At 32.2% G+C, this 18,544-nt stretch overlaps 1 protein-coding gene across 1 annotated transcript; it reads right to left on the minus strand.

The window, feature by feature from the left end:
• Window positions 1-1,189: 1,189 nt before the first annotated feature.
• LOC132718321 (uncharacterized) lies at window positions 1,190-1,486 on the minus strand. Its single transcript, XM_060702024.1, has one exon. It carries the CDS (start codon window positions 1,484-1,486, stop codon window positions 1,190-1,192), a length of 297 nt encoding a protein of 98 aa, XP_060558007.1.
• Window positions 1,487-18,544: the final 17,058 nt, after the last annotated feature.

Raw genomic sequence — 18,544 nt, forward strand, 5'->3', positions numbered from 1 at the left:
ACGGCGGTTATCATGGAACCTTCAATGTGACACTTCCGTGCAATTCCATGAAAAGCAAAAACCCTTTAAATTTTATCAAATTGAATCACTGATTTTTGTTTTGGTTTTGATGAATTTTTACATTTATATAAACAAATGTATCAATGTTTATGTACAACACGTAAAAGAACTTAGTTAACAAATAATGTTACTACTTGTTTCTACACTCTTATATGCATGTACATGTTTGAACTTTCATAATACCTTTTATATGTTTTGAAATAAGATAAATATTCATTCAAAAAGAATGTAAAAAAACATAGTAAAGCATCTCTTTTAATTGAAAAAATAAATAAAATTGGTGTCAATTTATACATTTTTTTAATTGTATCTTCTATGATTTTTCACTTTATCCATAAATTTGACGCTGCCTTGATTCATAAAACTAGCAAAATAAGTTTCAAGTTATGCACGTTCCCTTAAAATAATGTTAAAGGTCTGATACCATTTGTCAAAATTCAAATTTTGCATAAAAAAGTATAGCTTAAAGAATATTTCTTGAAAATTTTCCATGATGGCGGCCATCTTTGCGGCCTTCTTGGATTTCTTTGATCGCCATCATTTTTGCCAATTTACGCCGGTGGTTACACTAATGAACATTTTTGTATATAATATTCATTGTTGCAATGACTGTCCAGGTTCATCATTTTCTATGCCCTGATTGTCACCCTACCATATGGAAAGCATTTTGTTTTGTGCGGTTTTCTATGTTCTGCCTCTCTACAGCAGGTCATATAATCAGTTTTTGTTGTAACACGCAACCCAAACTCGCGTTTTACTATTCAATGGCAGCAAAACGCAATTAAATGTTATGATATCATTCTCTGTCCTATAAGCGATCACAATATTGCCCATACTCAATATTATAACTGTTCTGCTACTGTTACTGCTACTGTCGCGACCGCAACTACCACTTCTTCCACCATCACAATCACTACTTAACCACCAGTATATTCAACCCACTTACCTCGACTACCACCACCACTTCTAGTCCGCAACCGCCACTGAAACAGTTATCAACATTACTACAACCACCACGACCACCACAACCACCACCAATACTATGACGAACACCACTACGACTACAACCATTACGACTATTATCACTACTTCTTCTACTACTGCTTTTACTACTACTACCACTACCACTTTAACTACCACTACCATCACCGATACCACTACCATTTCTACCACCACCACTACCATTAACACTACCACTAAGACTACTACCACTACCATTTTTACCACCACTACCGCCTCTACCACTACGACTTTGACTACCACCACCACCACTTACATTACCAGTACTTCTACTAATACCACTACTACTACTTATACTTTTTCTACTACAACTACTACCACTTACACTACTACTGCTACCACCACCACCACTACCACCACCATTACTACCATAATTCAATAACCCTTTCCAATTCCACCTAGACATAGGCAGCGTGATGTCGCCATACTAATTATGCAACTCGTTCATAAAGGCGCCAGAATTGACAATGGTTGGGTTTTGAGAATGATTCATCGAGCAACCGATGTAGGCACAATACAATCCAGTCTGACACATAAGTTAAAATTGAAAAATTTATAAAATAATTTTGGCTGTTAAGGTGAAACACTCTTTTTTTTTTTATTATTTCTGATGTTTAATAATTTAATACAGCGACAGTATGTTGCAAGAAAGAACAGCTTTATACGAAAATCGGCAGCAAAATGATCTCCGCTCAATAAAGAGCGTTGGTAATTTCCATTATTTAGAATTGTTAGAATCGAAATAATTTCGGTCTTAGCGGTGTGTTTCGGCTATCTGTTAACACCTGTTTTGTCGTTTTGATGCAAAAGAATAAACCAGTCAGTCTAACCGCCATCTTTAACATTTCCCCAATACTTGTGTTAAATAGTCGATAAACACCACTGATATTATTCCTTAAAAAAGTAAATAGTTTTCCTAAATTCTTTCTTCACTGGCAAACCATTATGATATACATAAGGAAGAGATATTGAAAACTTGTATGAATACCTCTCGTGCAAGATAGTTATAATAACGACCAATGTTTATGTTTTTTTATATTTTGATTCATTATTGAAATGAAAAATAGAAAAGAAAAGAAATGAAAAGGAACCTGAAACTACTAAAGGAAATATTTTATAGGTAACAAAAGGCTTATAGCAATGGGCCGATGAAATGTTGGTATCTATTGATATAATTATGTGCATTAACATATATTAAGCTTAAAAAATGTATGGCATTGCCAATATATAAAACATAAACGGTGAACGGACCAAACATATTTTATTGCTATTATATACATGTAGAAACAAATTGATTTCGATTTTACAAATAGCAAAGGGTTGAGCCCAAGTTCATACATCATTCATAGAGCCGCCCTCTCCCGAAAAGAATTCTATTAATCAACCTTTATGGCCTTTATATGAGAAATTGTAACATGTGTACATATTATGCGTCCAAAAGAAAAAAAATAAAGACAGATTAACATCAAATGGATTAAACCAATAAAAGAAGTTAATAAGACAGAATACCAAAACGTATATTTGTGTATTTCTATCATTATGATAAGGTTAGGGATCCAGCATGCAGCATTTGTCGTCAAAGGGAGCAGGCAACCATTATAAATAGTTTGGTAACTTCTTATGGTATCAGGTTATTAAGGTCATACAGCTGACTGATTAACACAAATATCAAGTGTTTCGATCACGGTCAGTAGTTTTGATAAATTTTGACAGCCGCAAATATTTGTTCATTATTGTTAACATATAAATTAACGAACTGCTACCCTACAGTAATATGATAAAAAATCTGGTTTCTGCGAAGAGTATGAGTCTCTGAGGTTTAAATAATGGACAGTAAATAGATAATGTTCGGCATACTCACAAAGGTGCCCACATATACCAGTCTGGTAAATGATTTTTAAGCAGGTCAGCTGGTAAGTTGACCACTTCAATATTTCTTAAAAACGAGCACGTTAAACTGACAAATACCTTATACCAAACATAAAGTGTTTAGGTAATACGGAGGCTTTAACTTTTCTTACCTTTTTTATCTAAAAATATTAAATCAATTTCGCGAATTTCGGTACTTAATGTATTCCATAATTCAGTAGCAAAAGATATAAAATAATTTGTTAAAAGTTTCGGTATGCCTAGCTATAGTTTTGTAATTGTTACCGAATAATTGATTGTTTCTGAAACAAGCGATGACAATATTGCGAATTGACCGATACAGACCTGGTCAGGCCTGCTACTATGCATGCTGCCTCATATTGTAGTTCAAGTGATTTTAGTTTTCGTAAACTGTACATCCGTCCCACACAACGGAGGCATATTCTTATATAGAACGCATGTATGAAATGTACATTTTATTTAGAGCTGAGTGTTTAAGTTTAAATTCAAATGCACACGTCTTATTCAAAACTTAAGAGGCTGATGTAGTCATATTTCCAAGAACATAACTTCCAAATTTATACTTAAAGCCATTGTTTGGACCACTCATCGATAACTTGGTGATCATGATTGCCTGTGGGCGCGGAGCTATTTGTGTTTACTATTTTTTGTCCATGGACCCGATTTTTATCAATTAATCCGATCAATTTACAACTAAAGATAAATTGGGAAGCATGATTTCCTTTCCATTTCTATTATGTAAAGTCATATATTGGTCTTCCCTCATGTCATATTATTGAATTAGAGCGGGAACAAATCTATAAATAGATATGACCTTAACATTTAAAAAAGTCCGAAAATCTATTTATAGAAGAAGTTTAATTAACCGTTATGATAATTGAACGAATTGGAGAAAACAACAACAACAACAACAACAACAACAACAACATTTATTTAGCAATTAAGCATTACAATGCTTTTAGCCATAATATACATTTGACATAAGGTGACAAATGACACGAGAAATCATTAGCAATCAAATATTTTCTGCATAGAGAAGCTTACACTATAAATAAACTAGTTTGACATAGGTAAATTTAAATCGATACCAATATAATAATTATCAAATTTCTAAACTATTCCTTAATTTATTTGAAAAAAATATATATAATAAGTTTAACAATTGGCTTTCATTATCTGTGGACATCAGTCTATCAAATTTATTAAGAGTTGGCCACCTACAAAAATATGGTTTGAAGTATTTTTTCCTTATTTCTCGATATATTGGGCAGACAAGAAGAAAATGATACTCATCTTCAATTATATTATCTTGGTTGCAAAATTTACATATTCTATTAGTTCGTTCTATATTAAGATATCTACCTCTTTCTATTTCTAAATTATGCGATGATAATCTAAATCTACTTAAGGCAATCCGAAATTTCCTTTCACTTATTGAATTTAAATATGTTTCAAAGTTAAAAGATTGTTTAAACCTACAGTAAGTAAGTAAACGTTGTGAATTGTTTATGTTTGCATACCAAGCTTGATAATAATTATCTAATATCCTTTGTTTAATTTCTAAAAATGTAAAATTTCCATTATCTTGATTTATCCATATATTTGAAAGTCCTAGATTGTTTAACATTGTTTTTATATGAAAGGCCCAATTTGAAATTATTGTATGTTATATTATTATTGGCATCATTCTTAAGCATGATATAAATTTGTTTTTGCAAAGAGTTGTCTGATTTCAGTAAATGGATCCAATATCTTATCATATTTATTTTTCTAAAAATAATCATAGGAACTCTCCCTAATTCTCCATAGAGACCAGTAGTATTAGTTGATTTATTAACATATAAAAGTTTTCGACAGAATTTTGTATGAATAAGTTCTATATCTGTTCCTGCATTCATTCCCCAGACTTCTGAACAGTAGTTTAGTACAGTAGCAACTAGCGAATCAAACAATTTACTTTTTTCACTAGTAGAAAAATCGTACTTATCAAAAATTGAAAATAGTTTATGTAAAGATTTAGATGCATGTTCTGCAATACATTTTTGGGTTCTATTCCAATTTGCATTTTGAAAAAATATACGCCTAAATATTTAAAAGAAGTAACATTTTCTAGTAGAGTATTATAAAGGTAAAAATCATAATTTGTATGTCTACTGCCTTTTTCAAAAATCATAACCTTAGTCTTTGAAGTATTTATTTTTAGACCCCATGTATTACAATATATTTCAATATCATTTATCATTGATTGTAAGGATTCTGGTGATGTTGCAAATAACACCTGATCATCTGCGTATAAAATTAAAAATAAAATTAAATCTTCATATGTGAATAATCCATCTAGATTAGTATTTATATTGTCAACAATATCATTTACGAACATCATAAACATCAAAGAAGAACTCGGGTCTCCCTGTTTCACGCCCAAGTGTGAGAGAATTGGCTCAGAGAGTCTATTATTAAACCTAATACGTAATCGAACAGTTCTATACATAGATTTTATTGCGTTTACCATTCTAGAGCTAACGTTTTCACTTAATAACTTTTGCCAGAGAAATGATCTATTTATCTTATCAAAACATTATTCATCATCAATGAATACACTATATACTTTTTACCAGAATTTAATAATTTTTAAATACAGAATGTAAAATGAAAACACAATCGACTGTACTTTTCCCTTTTTGAAATCCGAATTGATTGTTAGCAATTTTCTCATACTGTATAGTCCATTTAGTTAACCTATTTAAAAGTACCTGAGAATATATTTTGGCTATTATATTATTTAAAGTTACACCACGATAGTTTTTTGCGTCAGTTTTGTCTCCGCCTTTAAATATTGGTATAATATATCCATCTCCCCAAGCTTCAGGGTAATCAGAATTTAAGAATAATCTATTAAATATATTAAGTAAGTATGGAGAAATGATATCATACGACGACTTAATAATTTCTGCGGATATACAATCGGGACCACATGCCTTAAAACTTTTTTGTCCATATACTGCGTTCCGAATTTCATTCTCGGTAATATCTTTATCTAAATTTTCATAAATATTGGTTTCTTGTCTAAATTCTGATTCTTGATCATTAGTTTCAGGTATTTCCCCAAAAAGATTATTAAAGTGATCGTAAAGTTCATCTATTTCTATTTTTTCTTCACAGATGTTTTTACTTTTATAGCATTTTTTTATTGACTTCCAGAATGTACGCGGTTGTGTTTTTGCAATTTCTTCTAAACGTTTCGCTTCATTAATTTTAAAATTTGTTTTTGCTTTTTTCTTTATTAGATTGTATTTAGTTCTACTTTTGGTGAATTTTATTCTATTTTCATCAGTTTTATTTCTCAGAAATAAATTCCTAGCTATTTTAAATTCTTTTTTAGCCAAGAAGCATGATTCATCAAACCATTTCGACTTTTTATGTGTCCGAATTTGTATATCCGAAACAGGGACATCCTTTCCGAATATTTTCATAGCATTTGAATACAAATAGTTTGAAAGTGTCTCGGTCTGTGTTTCAACAGTATAGTTATCCCCAACGCAGGAATCTATATCAGTTTTATTTGCAAGTAGAAGTTCTAAAAAATCTTTTACTTTGTCATTATCCCAAATTATTTTGTTTTCAGTAACATTTTCTTTAACCCTGCTATATGTCTGATCATTAAATAGACGACATTTTCTATTAAAGGTAAAATATAAAGGTGCATGATCCGAAAATTCATTCCATTCTAGAATATCAAAATCAGAAATAAAACTATAATTCAAAAAATGTGATAAAAGATAATCAGTTACACTAAGTCCACGTACTGAGCAGAAGGTAAAGTCACCTTTACCTTGATCTCCATGTATTCGACCATTAAGTATGATATATCCTGTACTTTTACACATAGAAATTATTTTTTTTTCCATTATTATCAATACAATTATCTTGATTTATACGTATTGGTATATTACTAATTTCAACCATTAAATCATCATCATTATCAATATCAAGGTATCTATCATACTCTAAAATATCATTTAAATCGGACGTTCTTGAATTGAAGTCTCCTATTACATAGACTTTCCCTAATTTACTATATTTTTCTATACCTTTTTCAATTTCTTCAAAAAAATCTACTTCTTTATGATTTAATACATTTGAGCCTTTCGGCGGAATATACAAATTGCATAAAAATACATCTTCATTGAAATCAAAAACATCATGAGAAATTTTAAGCCATATAAGTCCATCATTGTTCTTTTCAATAACAGATATTTTACTTTTTAACTTATTACGAAAATATATTGAGAGTCCTCCACTATATCGACCTTTCTTAGTTCCTATGCTTTTATTACCAAAAATATGAACACTGCTATATCCTTCGATATCTATATTGTATGTATGTGTTTTACTAATCCATGTTTCGCTTAACAAAATTAGGTCAAACGAATTTATGTATTTAATAAATTCATCATCAGTTATCTTTCTCAATAAGCCATTAACATTCCATGAGATACACTTTAGCTCCTCTCGACATCCCTAGTTTGTAATTTGCTTAAATTCCTCACTGTCTTTATGTTGAACAAAAAGTCTATCACCGATCCACTTGATCTTATTTCCGGCTGCCTTTTCTCTCCGCATAATATGATTTAACGCTTGTCTTTTTTCTAGAGTTGATTTAGTGAGTTGTACTCCTACACCAGTTTTCAAAGATTTTAAATGCTCTTTTCGTTCGAAAGATGTTTTTCTGATCAATTCCCTATCCTTTAGCCGATTAAATTTTACCAAAATAGGCCTGGGTCCCTTTCCTTCTTTTGAACCAATTCTATTTACGAAATCAATTTGTATATCATCCGTTATATTCAGATTGTCTTTAATGAACCTTTTAATCGTTAGCTCACAGTCCTCGTCAACTTCTTCTTTTAATCCATAAAACATAAGATTTTCTCTTAATCCATGAAATTCCACATCATTAACTTTTGATTCGAGTTGTTGGTTTTTGGCTTCAAGATTGTTCACCATTTCCTGGATTTTTTTACATTTTTCACCTAGCCTTTTAATTTCTTGCTTTGCCGACTCTAACTTCTTCTTACTTTCCTCAGTTTCCTGATTTATGAATGTACATGATGCTTCAGTTTGTTCAACTCGTATGTCAATGTCTTTGACTTTAGTTTCTAATGTATCAACTTTCAAACATACCCTATTTACGGCTTTTTCAATACTATCAATTTTAGACATTGACTTTTTTAATTTGTTTCATATCGTTTATCAAATCAGCAGCCCAAGGTGGCGGGCTGATACTCTGTACACCGGCAGCATTGAAAGGCATGTATGACTGTGGTGGCATGAATGTCATGTTTAAAGGGTTCGGAATGGGAGGGGTGTATGCCATACTGGATGGTATATTGTTATCCATTTCATAAGCCTTTGCGCCAAATTTGAAATAGTCCGGCGAAGAAGTATTAAGTCGTTTGTTTTGTTTACTCACACTTTGTGTACTGTCCGTTTCCTGACCACTGGTCAAACCGGTTTCCCTCGTTATGTGTGTAAAGTCTGTGTTATCTAAGTTTATCGGTGAAATAACTTTCCTTTTTCCTCGCTTTTTCTTCGACTCTGAGTTCGCTTTATCACTATTTATCTTCGGAGGCATCAAGTATTAATCCTATATGTCACTCAAATAATATTCCTGTCACTTATTTTTAAATTTAACTATGCTTTAAATCAAGTTTTATTCCAAAATTTTACTGCTCGAAATTTCGTGTCTACACCCCATGTCACGTGATCTTAAAACAATTTAAGTAAATAAATAGCTCCCCTAATACCTGGTGTCCCGAATTTTCGCTATTAGAAGTTGATTCCATTTTGTTTGTAGGCAATCGGTTTTATAGTGGTTTGAGTGGAGTGTTGATTTGCCGAATACTGCGACATGTATTTTACAACAGAAACTTTCGTCGAGGTGTTATGGGTTTATTGATAGGAATATAAACACTGGTTGGTCAGACGAGGATTTTGAAGCAATTCAACAAAATAGTAGATTCATCTCCCAATAAATCAATTAACAATAGCTCTTTGTTTTATAACTAAGATGTCAAGTAGCTTTTATATCTTTGACTCGAATGAACATGATGTTAGTTATTTTCCTCATAACCTATGATACCTGTCTATACGCGTATAAGAAAAATATCCTGAATTTGGTCTTTTAAAAATTCATCCCAAATTTTTCATTCCAGTGTGTGTTCTTCTTACAGTAATTATCTGAGACTTAAAATAATAGCTACTGTATATTAAGTCCAAGGCATCAAAAGAAACCATTTTTTCTTAATTTGATAGAAAAAAATGCCTGTTGTATTACAATATGAAAAATAAACTCATTAGATTCATGTTGAACATACATCCTGTGCCACATATTGATAAAGAACATTCTATATCTCTCAAGCTGCTACCTGTTGCAAAAAGGGTGGATCATCTGGCTCTATGTCATGTTTTTAAAATTAGTTCCAATACTGTCCCTCTTTACGTGTGTGATCATTTACCACAGCTAGTAGCGTTTAAAATTATTCAACAAGATTAAGATCTAAATTTCAAGATTCTTACTCATACCTAAGTGATATGGCTCTGTCTGACAGTAAATGATTTGCATATCCTAAAATTAAAGGTTTTGGCATTAAAACCTTTGCATACAAGGGATGTACATTGTGGAACCCCCTACCTCAAAATGTAAGAGATGCCAAAACCATGTCATCTTTTAAATATAAAACCAAAGAACACTTTTTTGAAATCATCTAAGCCTTTTTGTTGTTTAATTTCCATTAGCTCTGATTCTTCAGTACCTTATAACTGTGATTACCACACAAATTGTGATCCTAACTAAAATATGTCTGATACATCATACATGTGATACTGTTTAAAATGTGATTTTTACTGTGATATCTATGTTAGAATAAAAATTCGCCTAGGGCAGTGTTTATTGGAATGTCTTTTTATTTTATTAACTGAAAATATAATTTATAGTATTTTTTATGTTGTATTAGCCTACCTCAGGATCTTAGTCTAGTTTAAAATTACCTTCTGTTATTGATTCTGTTTCATAATTTTTATGTTGATTATAACAATTATTCAATTTTATTTTTTTAATTTTATGTCAAAATGTTAAAGCTAGTCTTCCTATGTCATGCAATATTATATTTGTAAGGACCACAATGGAAACATGGGTTTATATTACCTCTTTTTTGTGTTATCTTTCACATATAATGTTTATTGACATGGCTATATTATTTACATACATGTCTTGTAATTTGTTTTAATGTATGTGTTATAATTTGTTTGCCATGTGAATTGTAGCATTTTAGGTGCAATGAATTCTATCTATCTGTCTATCTAATATTAGTCTCTTTTGTTATTATTTTTATATTCTGTTTGTATATTTGTTACAATTATAATAAAAAACAGACTTTGCTCAATTTGACTACTGTTCTGTATTTTTCAAAGAAAATACATTTAATATTTTTATTTTTAGCAAACCGACCAAAGTTCATGATGAACAATGTCTTTTGTACGCCCATTCATCTTTGATATACATGTACAATTCTTGTAAATTCAAGCTTACCATTAAAACTTTAAAAGAATATCTGGTCATCAGATGTCTACTAATTCATTGTCACTTGCTGCATTTCTTGCTTGGACGCCATTGATGCTTTGCACCAATGCCTTTCTTGTTTAACATGATGTACCATTTGGCGCGAAACATGTAACGGACATTTTGAAAAATAAAGTCGATTTGGCTTATTAACTTGTGGATTTTAATATATCCTACAATGATTAGTTGTTGATATTTGTAGAAAGTGAGTAGCATTATAGGTGAAAAAAGAAAATGTACATGCATTGATATTTTTTATCATCTAATGTTACTGACTACAGTGGTGACACAAACAGAACAATGCTGCACTACTGTCATGTCACATTACATTTACAAGTCTTGTAAAAATTCTGGAAGCAAGTGCTCCCTCGGAAGCATTAATCACAACAAAATTCAAGAGAATTGCAGACTCGGTCCGATTGAGTCTGTACATGAGGGAAAACAAAACAAGTATTGTTTGTATTGGAATTAATTTCCTTACCAGGTAGGCATCAGTGAAAGCATTTTTTTAAAATTTAATATCTAGCCCCTCTGTCATGGACAGTGCATACGATAAGTATAATTATGCAAATTAAATGATTAACAAAACATCCAGAATATTGTACACTAGTCCTTATTCTAAACAGAAAATGACTTGTGCGCAGAAATGATTTGGCAAGGTATGTGTAATGAGTAACATTTGTACTTCTATGTTACCTATACAAACGGGCCAAAGAATCAATAGCGCATGCGTAACGACAGCGCTTAAATAGTATAAATGAAGTGTGCACGTCAATATGCGTTTTGCAGAGGAACATTAAAATGGACAGGTATGTTGACTTAATTTCGCTCTTACTTATTTGATATTTTAATTTTACATATTTCTTTCATTTCGCGCCTAGAATTCAACTGTGTTTTTATGTTTTCTTTCATTTTATTCAGCCAAACATAAATAATTTATCATTTAACTCCTTAATCAATATCCTACATGGATGAATTATAAATAAGAAAGACTATGTAGGAGTGGCTACTACAGGTTTAATTTATCGACAGAAAAAGAGCGGGATGCGTTTCATAAGTCGATGAAAAATTGATCTAAATGCCCAGATTTAAAACATACTTCGTTGTTTTCTTCACTTTCTCTAATGTACACGTATACAGTTTTAGACGTCTCAGACAGCCGTTTTTTTGCAACATTCTTTCAGAAACTCCTTGATTACAAGCCGAAGTAACACCTCTTGATCTAAATGGCAGCAACCCGAAATTATAGTAGGTTAAATTCCTTATGAGAATTTCTCTAGCACGCGTATAAGAAATAGGGGAACCCCTCTCAAAACAAATTCACCTTTTTTCTTGTAAAAACTGACTTTCCTAAAAAGTATTCCCCCAAATCTGTATTAATATTCCCCATTTTTAAAACCTGCTCCAAAGAAGTAACAGGAGAGGCAAACGATTTAGTTCTTGCTATATCTACTGTAGCTTTTTTTGCTTATTGTCTTTTTAAAAAGACATATTTTTTGCCCAAAAGAATCTGTCTTCAGTCGTTTTAATGTAATTTCCGAAAACCTTAGGCCAAAAAAATAAGTGTACTTTTTATTTTCAATTAATTAAAAATTGAATTTTTAAAATAAAAAAACAATTCTAATTTGGGCCCAAAAAGGGGCCTTTGGGTTTAAAAACGACTTCCCGGACCCCGTAAAATGCACATTTTTTTTTTTCCCACAAATTTTGGAGAAGCAGATTTTCGGCCAGGAAATTTATAGTACAAAAGATTGTTAAAAAAAAAATGCTGTTATTGCTCTGGGCGACATAGGGAAAAAGTGACAAATATGACGTACATGAATAAAAGCAGTTAAGAGCTGAAATTGTATTTTTACAAAGTACAAAAAACTTAATTTTTTCTATTTTCTTTAAGTTTTTCCCCCTTTAAGATTTTTGGAAAAATTTTTGCTTTTATTTTTGGGAAATTTAATTGGTTTTTTTGTCCCGTGAAATTGGTGGATGTTTTTTGAAAAATTTTATGCTTTTGGGAAAATGCGAACTAGGGGATTTTTGGAAATATCAGAATACCTTTATTTCTTTACATACCACATGGTGAAATATGGTTCTGAAAACAAAAGATATAGGTGGTACAAGCCATTTATTGCAGTCTGACCAAGACTGTGTCAAAGCAGCGATTGCCTCAGACTTATATTCATATAACAAAGTGTTAAACCGATTTAATTTGCGATTTCTGAAGCTGGCAAACCAATCTTCTACATGAGGACCCTACATTTGATCAATAAAAATAATAAATTCAGTAGTAACCCACTCATCTTAACTACATTTTTACTGATGTCGTCTGCAGTCTGATTGTCCACTGCACGCTCAAATTTATGTTCCATTTTAAACACAATTTGAAGATATTAAGCGACTCAAGTTGCAAATCTAACTTTGTGCTACCCAACTTAAAATTTTTACACATGACTGAGAATCAGAAAACCACTTTACTTAAAAAATTTCTTACAAACTTCCATAAGCTCATAAAGCAAGATGAACTGCTTTTAATGCTCTTAAAAGTAGAGCTCTTAACCTGATTTTCAGTGTCGTGTCCCAACGCTATGGAACCCACTATTTTTGCAGTCGACTATATAAGAGCCACATGACAGATGATTTGCGTCGGAATATCTGTACCTGACTGTAAGATGACATTTGTCTGACATTTAAATTTTCAACCAAAAATTTTACTTCAGTAAGGCAAGGATGATGTGATGACAATTTATAACAAAAATCCCACGACCTACTACTAGTCTCTTTCTCTTTGTACACATACCTAGTCATAAGTCGTGCTATATTGCTAAAAACAGGCATCATAGAAATGACTTTTCCTGTAAATTTCGCTAAACGTCAAGCAGATACATAAAGGAGAGTTATCTTAGAATCAATAATTCTTCTTTGTAGAATGGATACACACAATTCTTTACTCTTCCAGAAAATACCAACCAACTCAAATTCTTGAACTGGGAACTATAATGATTTTTCTTTTATTAATTAAAGCTACATTAAATAAATTTCATAAAAACACAAATAGTGACATTTCATAAATAAATTGGGTTTTATATCGACTCCGGATCTTACTTTGGTGACCAGACAACCAAAATGAGTTTGATAAGTATAACAATCCACAACCTCTTTGTGGAACAAAAATCGGAAGCTCTATTTTTGTTTGCATGAGAAACTCCGCCTTCGGATCATCCGTGCATCAGTATTAAATCAACAAACATGACTATAAGAAACAGTCCTAATTTAACGGTATATTTCCGCATTGTAACGGGAGTTTTCATACAAATTTAAACTTTTTAATGAGATAATTACTTTTTTCTGAACGCCAGGTCTTATGCACCGTGAAGCTAAAACGGTTAAAGTGTGTTTGCACAAGAAAAATCTCATATCTTCTGTGTTCCGGATATCAACTATACCGTGACGTAGCGCATACACAAGCTGATTATTGTCTTCATTTGCATATTAAAATTCGTATACGAACTTTAGTGGTACCGTGGGGTTTTTCGTTAAAAATCGTTATCTTTAAACACTTTTTGATGAGATTTACAACAATACTGTTAAAAAAATTAATGCAACTGCAGAATGCTTTGTTTTTAGGCCGACGGCAAAATATTTTTACATATTTATTTAATGAAACTTTATAAAACCTGCAATCTCAAGACTGTTTTTAACAAAATAAGAATAGGCTCGAGTCTGATTAAATTTTTTGTTGATTTCCCAACCATCATCTAAAAACATTAAAATTTTTATGTCATTTAATCTCCAGTATTTAACCATTTCCCTAAACATTTTTGTAAAAAATGTAAGGGGCGCTACTGATGGCATATGTTAAAACAGTAAAAAATTAGTCTTTCCCCTTTACTTTAAAACCTAAAAACGTTTGATGGCATGGAAAAAGAATGTCTAAATGATGGTAGCCATTACATAAACTTAAACATCTACCCATCATGTATAAAATATTCAAGACCAACTTTTCAGTTCTAAAAATATTTTTTATTTCCAAATATTTTCGTTAACTTTTCTCAAATCCAAATTCAATCTCTGTCTTTCCTAAATTATTGATGGAAACAGTAAATTGATTGATATTATGTGGTGTAAATGGAGCCTCAACAATACGATGATTCTTTAAAGGTTCTGAAAATCCATATTATCTAATGCAGACTTGTTATTTTTAGAAATTGACCTTTAAGGTACAGAACATAAAGGTAATTTGTATCCATTTCTCAATGTATCTAAAGTATATTCATTAACTACAATTTTCTCCCGAAGAGATGCATTTTCCTTAAGACGACCATTAATTTTACATTTCCATTTAAAACCTTGATTTTTTCAAAATATAATTCCTGCATCTCAAAATTCTTTGAACATCGTTGACTGGTGGCTGTATTTGTATCAGTTCCGGTTGTCTTACGTATATCGATTTCGTCAGTACCCTGTTTTCCAGACAAGAAACGGTTTCATTGACGCCGGAAGTGCCCTTAGTATCCACATGCGTAGCAGACATCATTTGGTGTTGCTCGCCTTTGGTCAGAAAAAACTAATTGAAGTTGGAACGTGGTGGTAACCAATATCTTGATTCATCTGTCTTGGTTTGGTTTATTTGTACCCAATGAAAGAAAGCCAATAATTCTTATAAGGAGGAAAATCTGATTGTTTTGAAGTAGCTATCTTGACCTTTTAAATGGCTCTAGATTCGGCCTGTCTGTGTTTCTGTTCATCATCGCTTTCGCTAGCGAGTGAAGGCTTCTTATATTCTGGGACTGTAGACTGTAGGCCAGCCCCCGGGAGAACTATCTGCTATTTGTATCAGTCTATTCTGGTTAATAAACCTTTATGATCAGCCTTCAAACCTGATTTCGAAAACACCTTCAAAATCAACTACAAAGTGTCCAGAATTTCAAGGTTAAATTTGTACTGAATTTTATGTGACTCTTTATTCAAAGTTACTGTTTTATCATTAGACATCAAACTCTTTTAAAAGTGATATCATTCTTCAAATCTGACAAACGAGAATAAAAATAACTTCTAAATAAATCAAACGCTTTAAAAACGTCGTTCCCTTCCACCAGGGACTTACCTTACAACCTCTGGAACGCTCCTGTCCTTCTCGACTATCTCTCGATTGAAACTCCCTTAGTCTGCTTGACGACTTCTTTCTAAATTCTGATGAAATACTTCGTCTGCTTATTGAAGTTCACGAAGGCAAGTATTGTTCCCTGTCACGAGTAAAACTTTCTCTGGTTCTAAGTTCAACGTGTTCATTGCCACGTTGTTCATAATTTTCAATTTTAACCGTATCAGTCCGTCTTTGTGTAGTGAACCTATTGTACCTCAAATGGTCAAATACTCGTGTACATACACCTTATTTATTGACCATTCTTACGCATTGATACGCTTGGGGGACATCTGAAATACTTTTTCAAAATAATATGTGTCTAAATAAACGCAATCCATTTAAAATGAAAATACTGACACTTAAGTAAGAGGTTTTACTTATATAGTTTGATAAATTGCAAGTAATGGGCTTTGTAGTTCCATAAAAATCTTCTCTCTTTTTGCCATGAAAAGATACGGGCGTGAATGGACCTTTCCGTTTTTTTCGTAGCGGAACATTTAGCCACATATTTTCCATTCATTGCTAGGTCAACTGCTCACAAACAGTATCACAAACATAAGCACGTGTTATTTTGTGCAAACCAGGTCAACAAGTGACTACGTATTATCTCAGTGTAGCGATTGAATAACAAATTAGCCAACTTACATAAAACTGTAAACACCGGAAAGGTAAATTTGATCCCCTTGTCGTCTAAATCTCTTGCATTTGTTTGTTATTATTCTTTACTTAAATTTTTGTTTCTAAAAATGAATTCGCTGGTAGATATTTTGATTGTTTTCACTAGAAATTGTTTATACATTTTAGCTCACCAGAGCCGAAGGCTAAGGTCGAGCTATAAGTATGAAAGGGGGATACTCCGGCGTCCGTCGTTCGTCGTAATGCGTCAGCAATCGTCTTTCTATTCTGAAACTGCTGGGCAGATTTACTTCAAATTAGGTCTGTAGCATCCTGGTGACATTCACACTTGAATTTGCTCATGTCATTTGAATTGGCCCCTTTTAGGGGTCAACCGAGCTAAAAAAGAAAAACCTTTAAACATTAATTGATGGATGATCACTAAACTTTGTCTGTATCATTCTTGGGTAGTTTTCTTTATCAAGTTTGCTCATATTAATTTGATTGGCCCCTTTAAGGGGTCTCTAGGGCTAAACATAGAAAAAAACCTCTACAGAACTAATAGTTGGATGATCAACAAACTTTGTCTGTATCATTCTTGGGTAGTCTTTTATCAAATAATATAGAATAGATAAATACAGTTTGCTCATATTCATTTGATTGGCCCCTTTTAGAGACCGCAAAAGCTAAAAATAGAAATAAGTTTAAACATCTTTATCTAGAGAACTAATGGATGGATGATCACCAAACATTGTCTGTAGCATTTTTGGGTAGTCTGTTATCAAATTTGCTCATATTAATTTGAATTGCCCCTTTAAGGGGTCTCTAGGGCTAAAAATAAAAAACATTTAGACATCTTCTTCTACAGAACTAATGGATGGATGATCACCAAACTTTGTCTGTAGCATTTTTGGTTAATCTTTTATCAAGTTTGCTCATATTAATGTGATTCGCCCCTTTTAGGGTCAGCTTAAACTAAAAATATAAAAATAGAAATACCTTTAAAGGCCTATTTCTAGAGAGGTAATTCATGGATGATCACCAAACTTTGTCTGTAGCATTCTTGGGTAGTCTTTTTTCAAGTTTGCTCCTCTTAATTTGATTGCCCCGTTTGAGGGCCGCTAAAGCTAAAAATAGAAATACATTTAAACATCTATTTCCACAGAACTTATTGATGAATGATCATCAACATTTGTCTGTAGCATTCTTAGGTACTTCTTTTTCAAATTTGCTCCTATTAATTTGATTGGCCCCTTTTAGGGGCCACTTAAGCCAAAAATATAAAAAAAACCTTTGAACATCATTTCCTACTGAAATAATTGATAGATGATCACCAAACTTTGTAGCATTATTAGGTAGTCTTTTATTAAGTTTGCTCATATTAAATTGATTGGCGCCGTTTAAGCTAAAAGCAGTTGTTTCTGGTGAGCGACTCAGGGCCATCATGGCCCTCTTGTATTAAGTTTTTAATAGACAAGACTGTATTTTGTGGATATATACACAAAAAATCGCTCGAATATCTATCTTTACTCAGTGCACATGGATGTTGACTCACTAAATATACTTATTTTGTTCAATCCATTAAATGGACTTTAGAAAACACGAGAAGGCCATAAAGACCACAATATAACTATATTTAGATCGTATTTTAAAACTTCCGGAAACAAAGTGGCCCTTAGGGAGCATTTATCACAACAAAATTACATGAGAACTTTGCAGACCCGGTTTGATTGAGTCTGTATATGAGGCATAATGAATACGTGCAACATCCCTCACGCCCCCTAGCACCGGCTTAAGCGGTACTAAATTCTCAACACATAATAGTGCTGGCACCAATGATCCCGAAGGACCAGAAAAATATACGGGGTGAAGTTCGGGGCAATTATAAGTTCGGCGTTTATAAATTGCCAGTCAATATTGTACTTTTTGTGATTCTCGATCTGAAACAATAATTAAAAAAATGATGAATGATGAAAAAATGGTATCAAAACATATTGCCTAACAATTTATGGCACGATAAAACTGGCTATAAAAGCTATTTTATGATAGTTATATTTCTGATCCTTGAAGATTATTCAGAATAGAACGCATGTAGAAGAATTTATTTTCGTTGGTAACTCGAGTGTGACTACTTGAAATATGATAAACAAGATCAACAAGGAAAGGCGGCGTTCAATGAACGCAGGCCCTACACGATCCAGCAA

Source organism: Ruditapes philippinarum, unplaced genomic scaffold (genome assembly GCF_026571515.1).
Source record: "Ruditapes philippinarum isolate M1 unplaced genomic scaffold, ASM2657151v2 ctg2251_1_1_1_1, whole genome shotgun sequence".
Lineage (NCBI taxonomy): Eukaryota > Metazoa > Mollusca > Bivalvia > Venerida > Veneridae > Ruditapes > Ruditapes philippinarum.

Coding starts and splice junctions, on each gene's coding strand:
- LOC132718321 (XM_060702024.1), bottom strand. CDS start 1,486: ATGTCTAGGTGGAATTGGAAAGGGTTATTGAATTATGGTAGTAATGGT.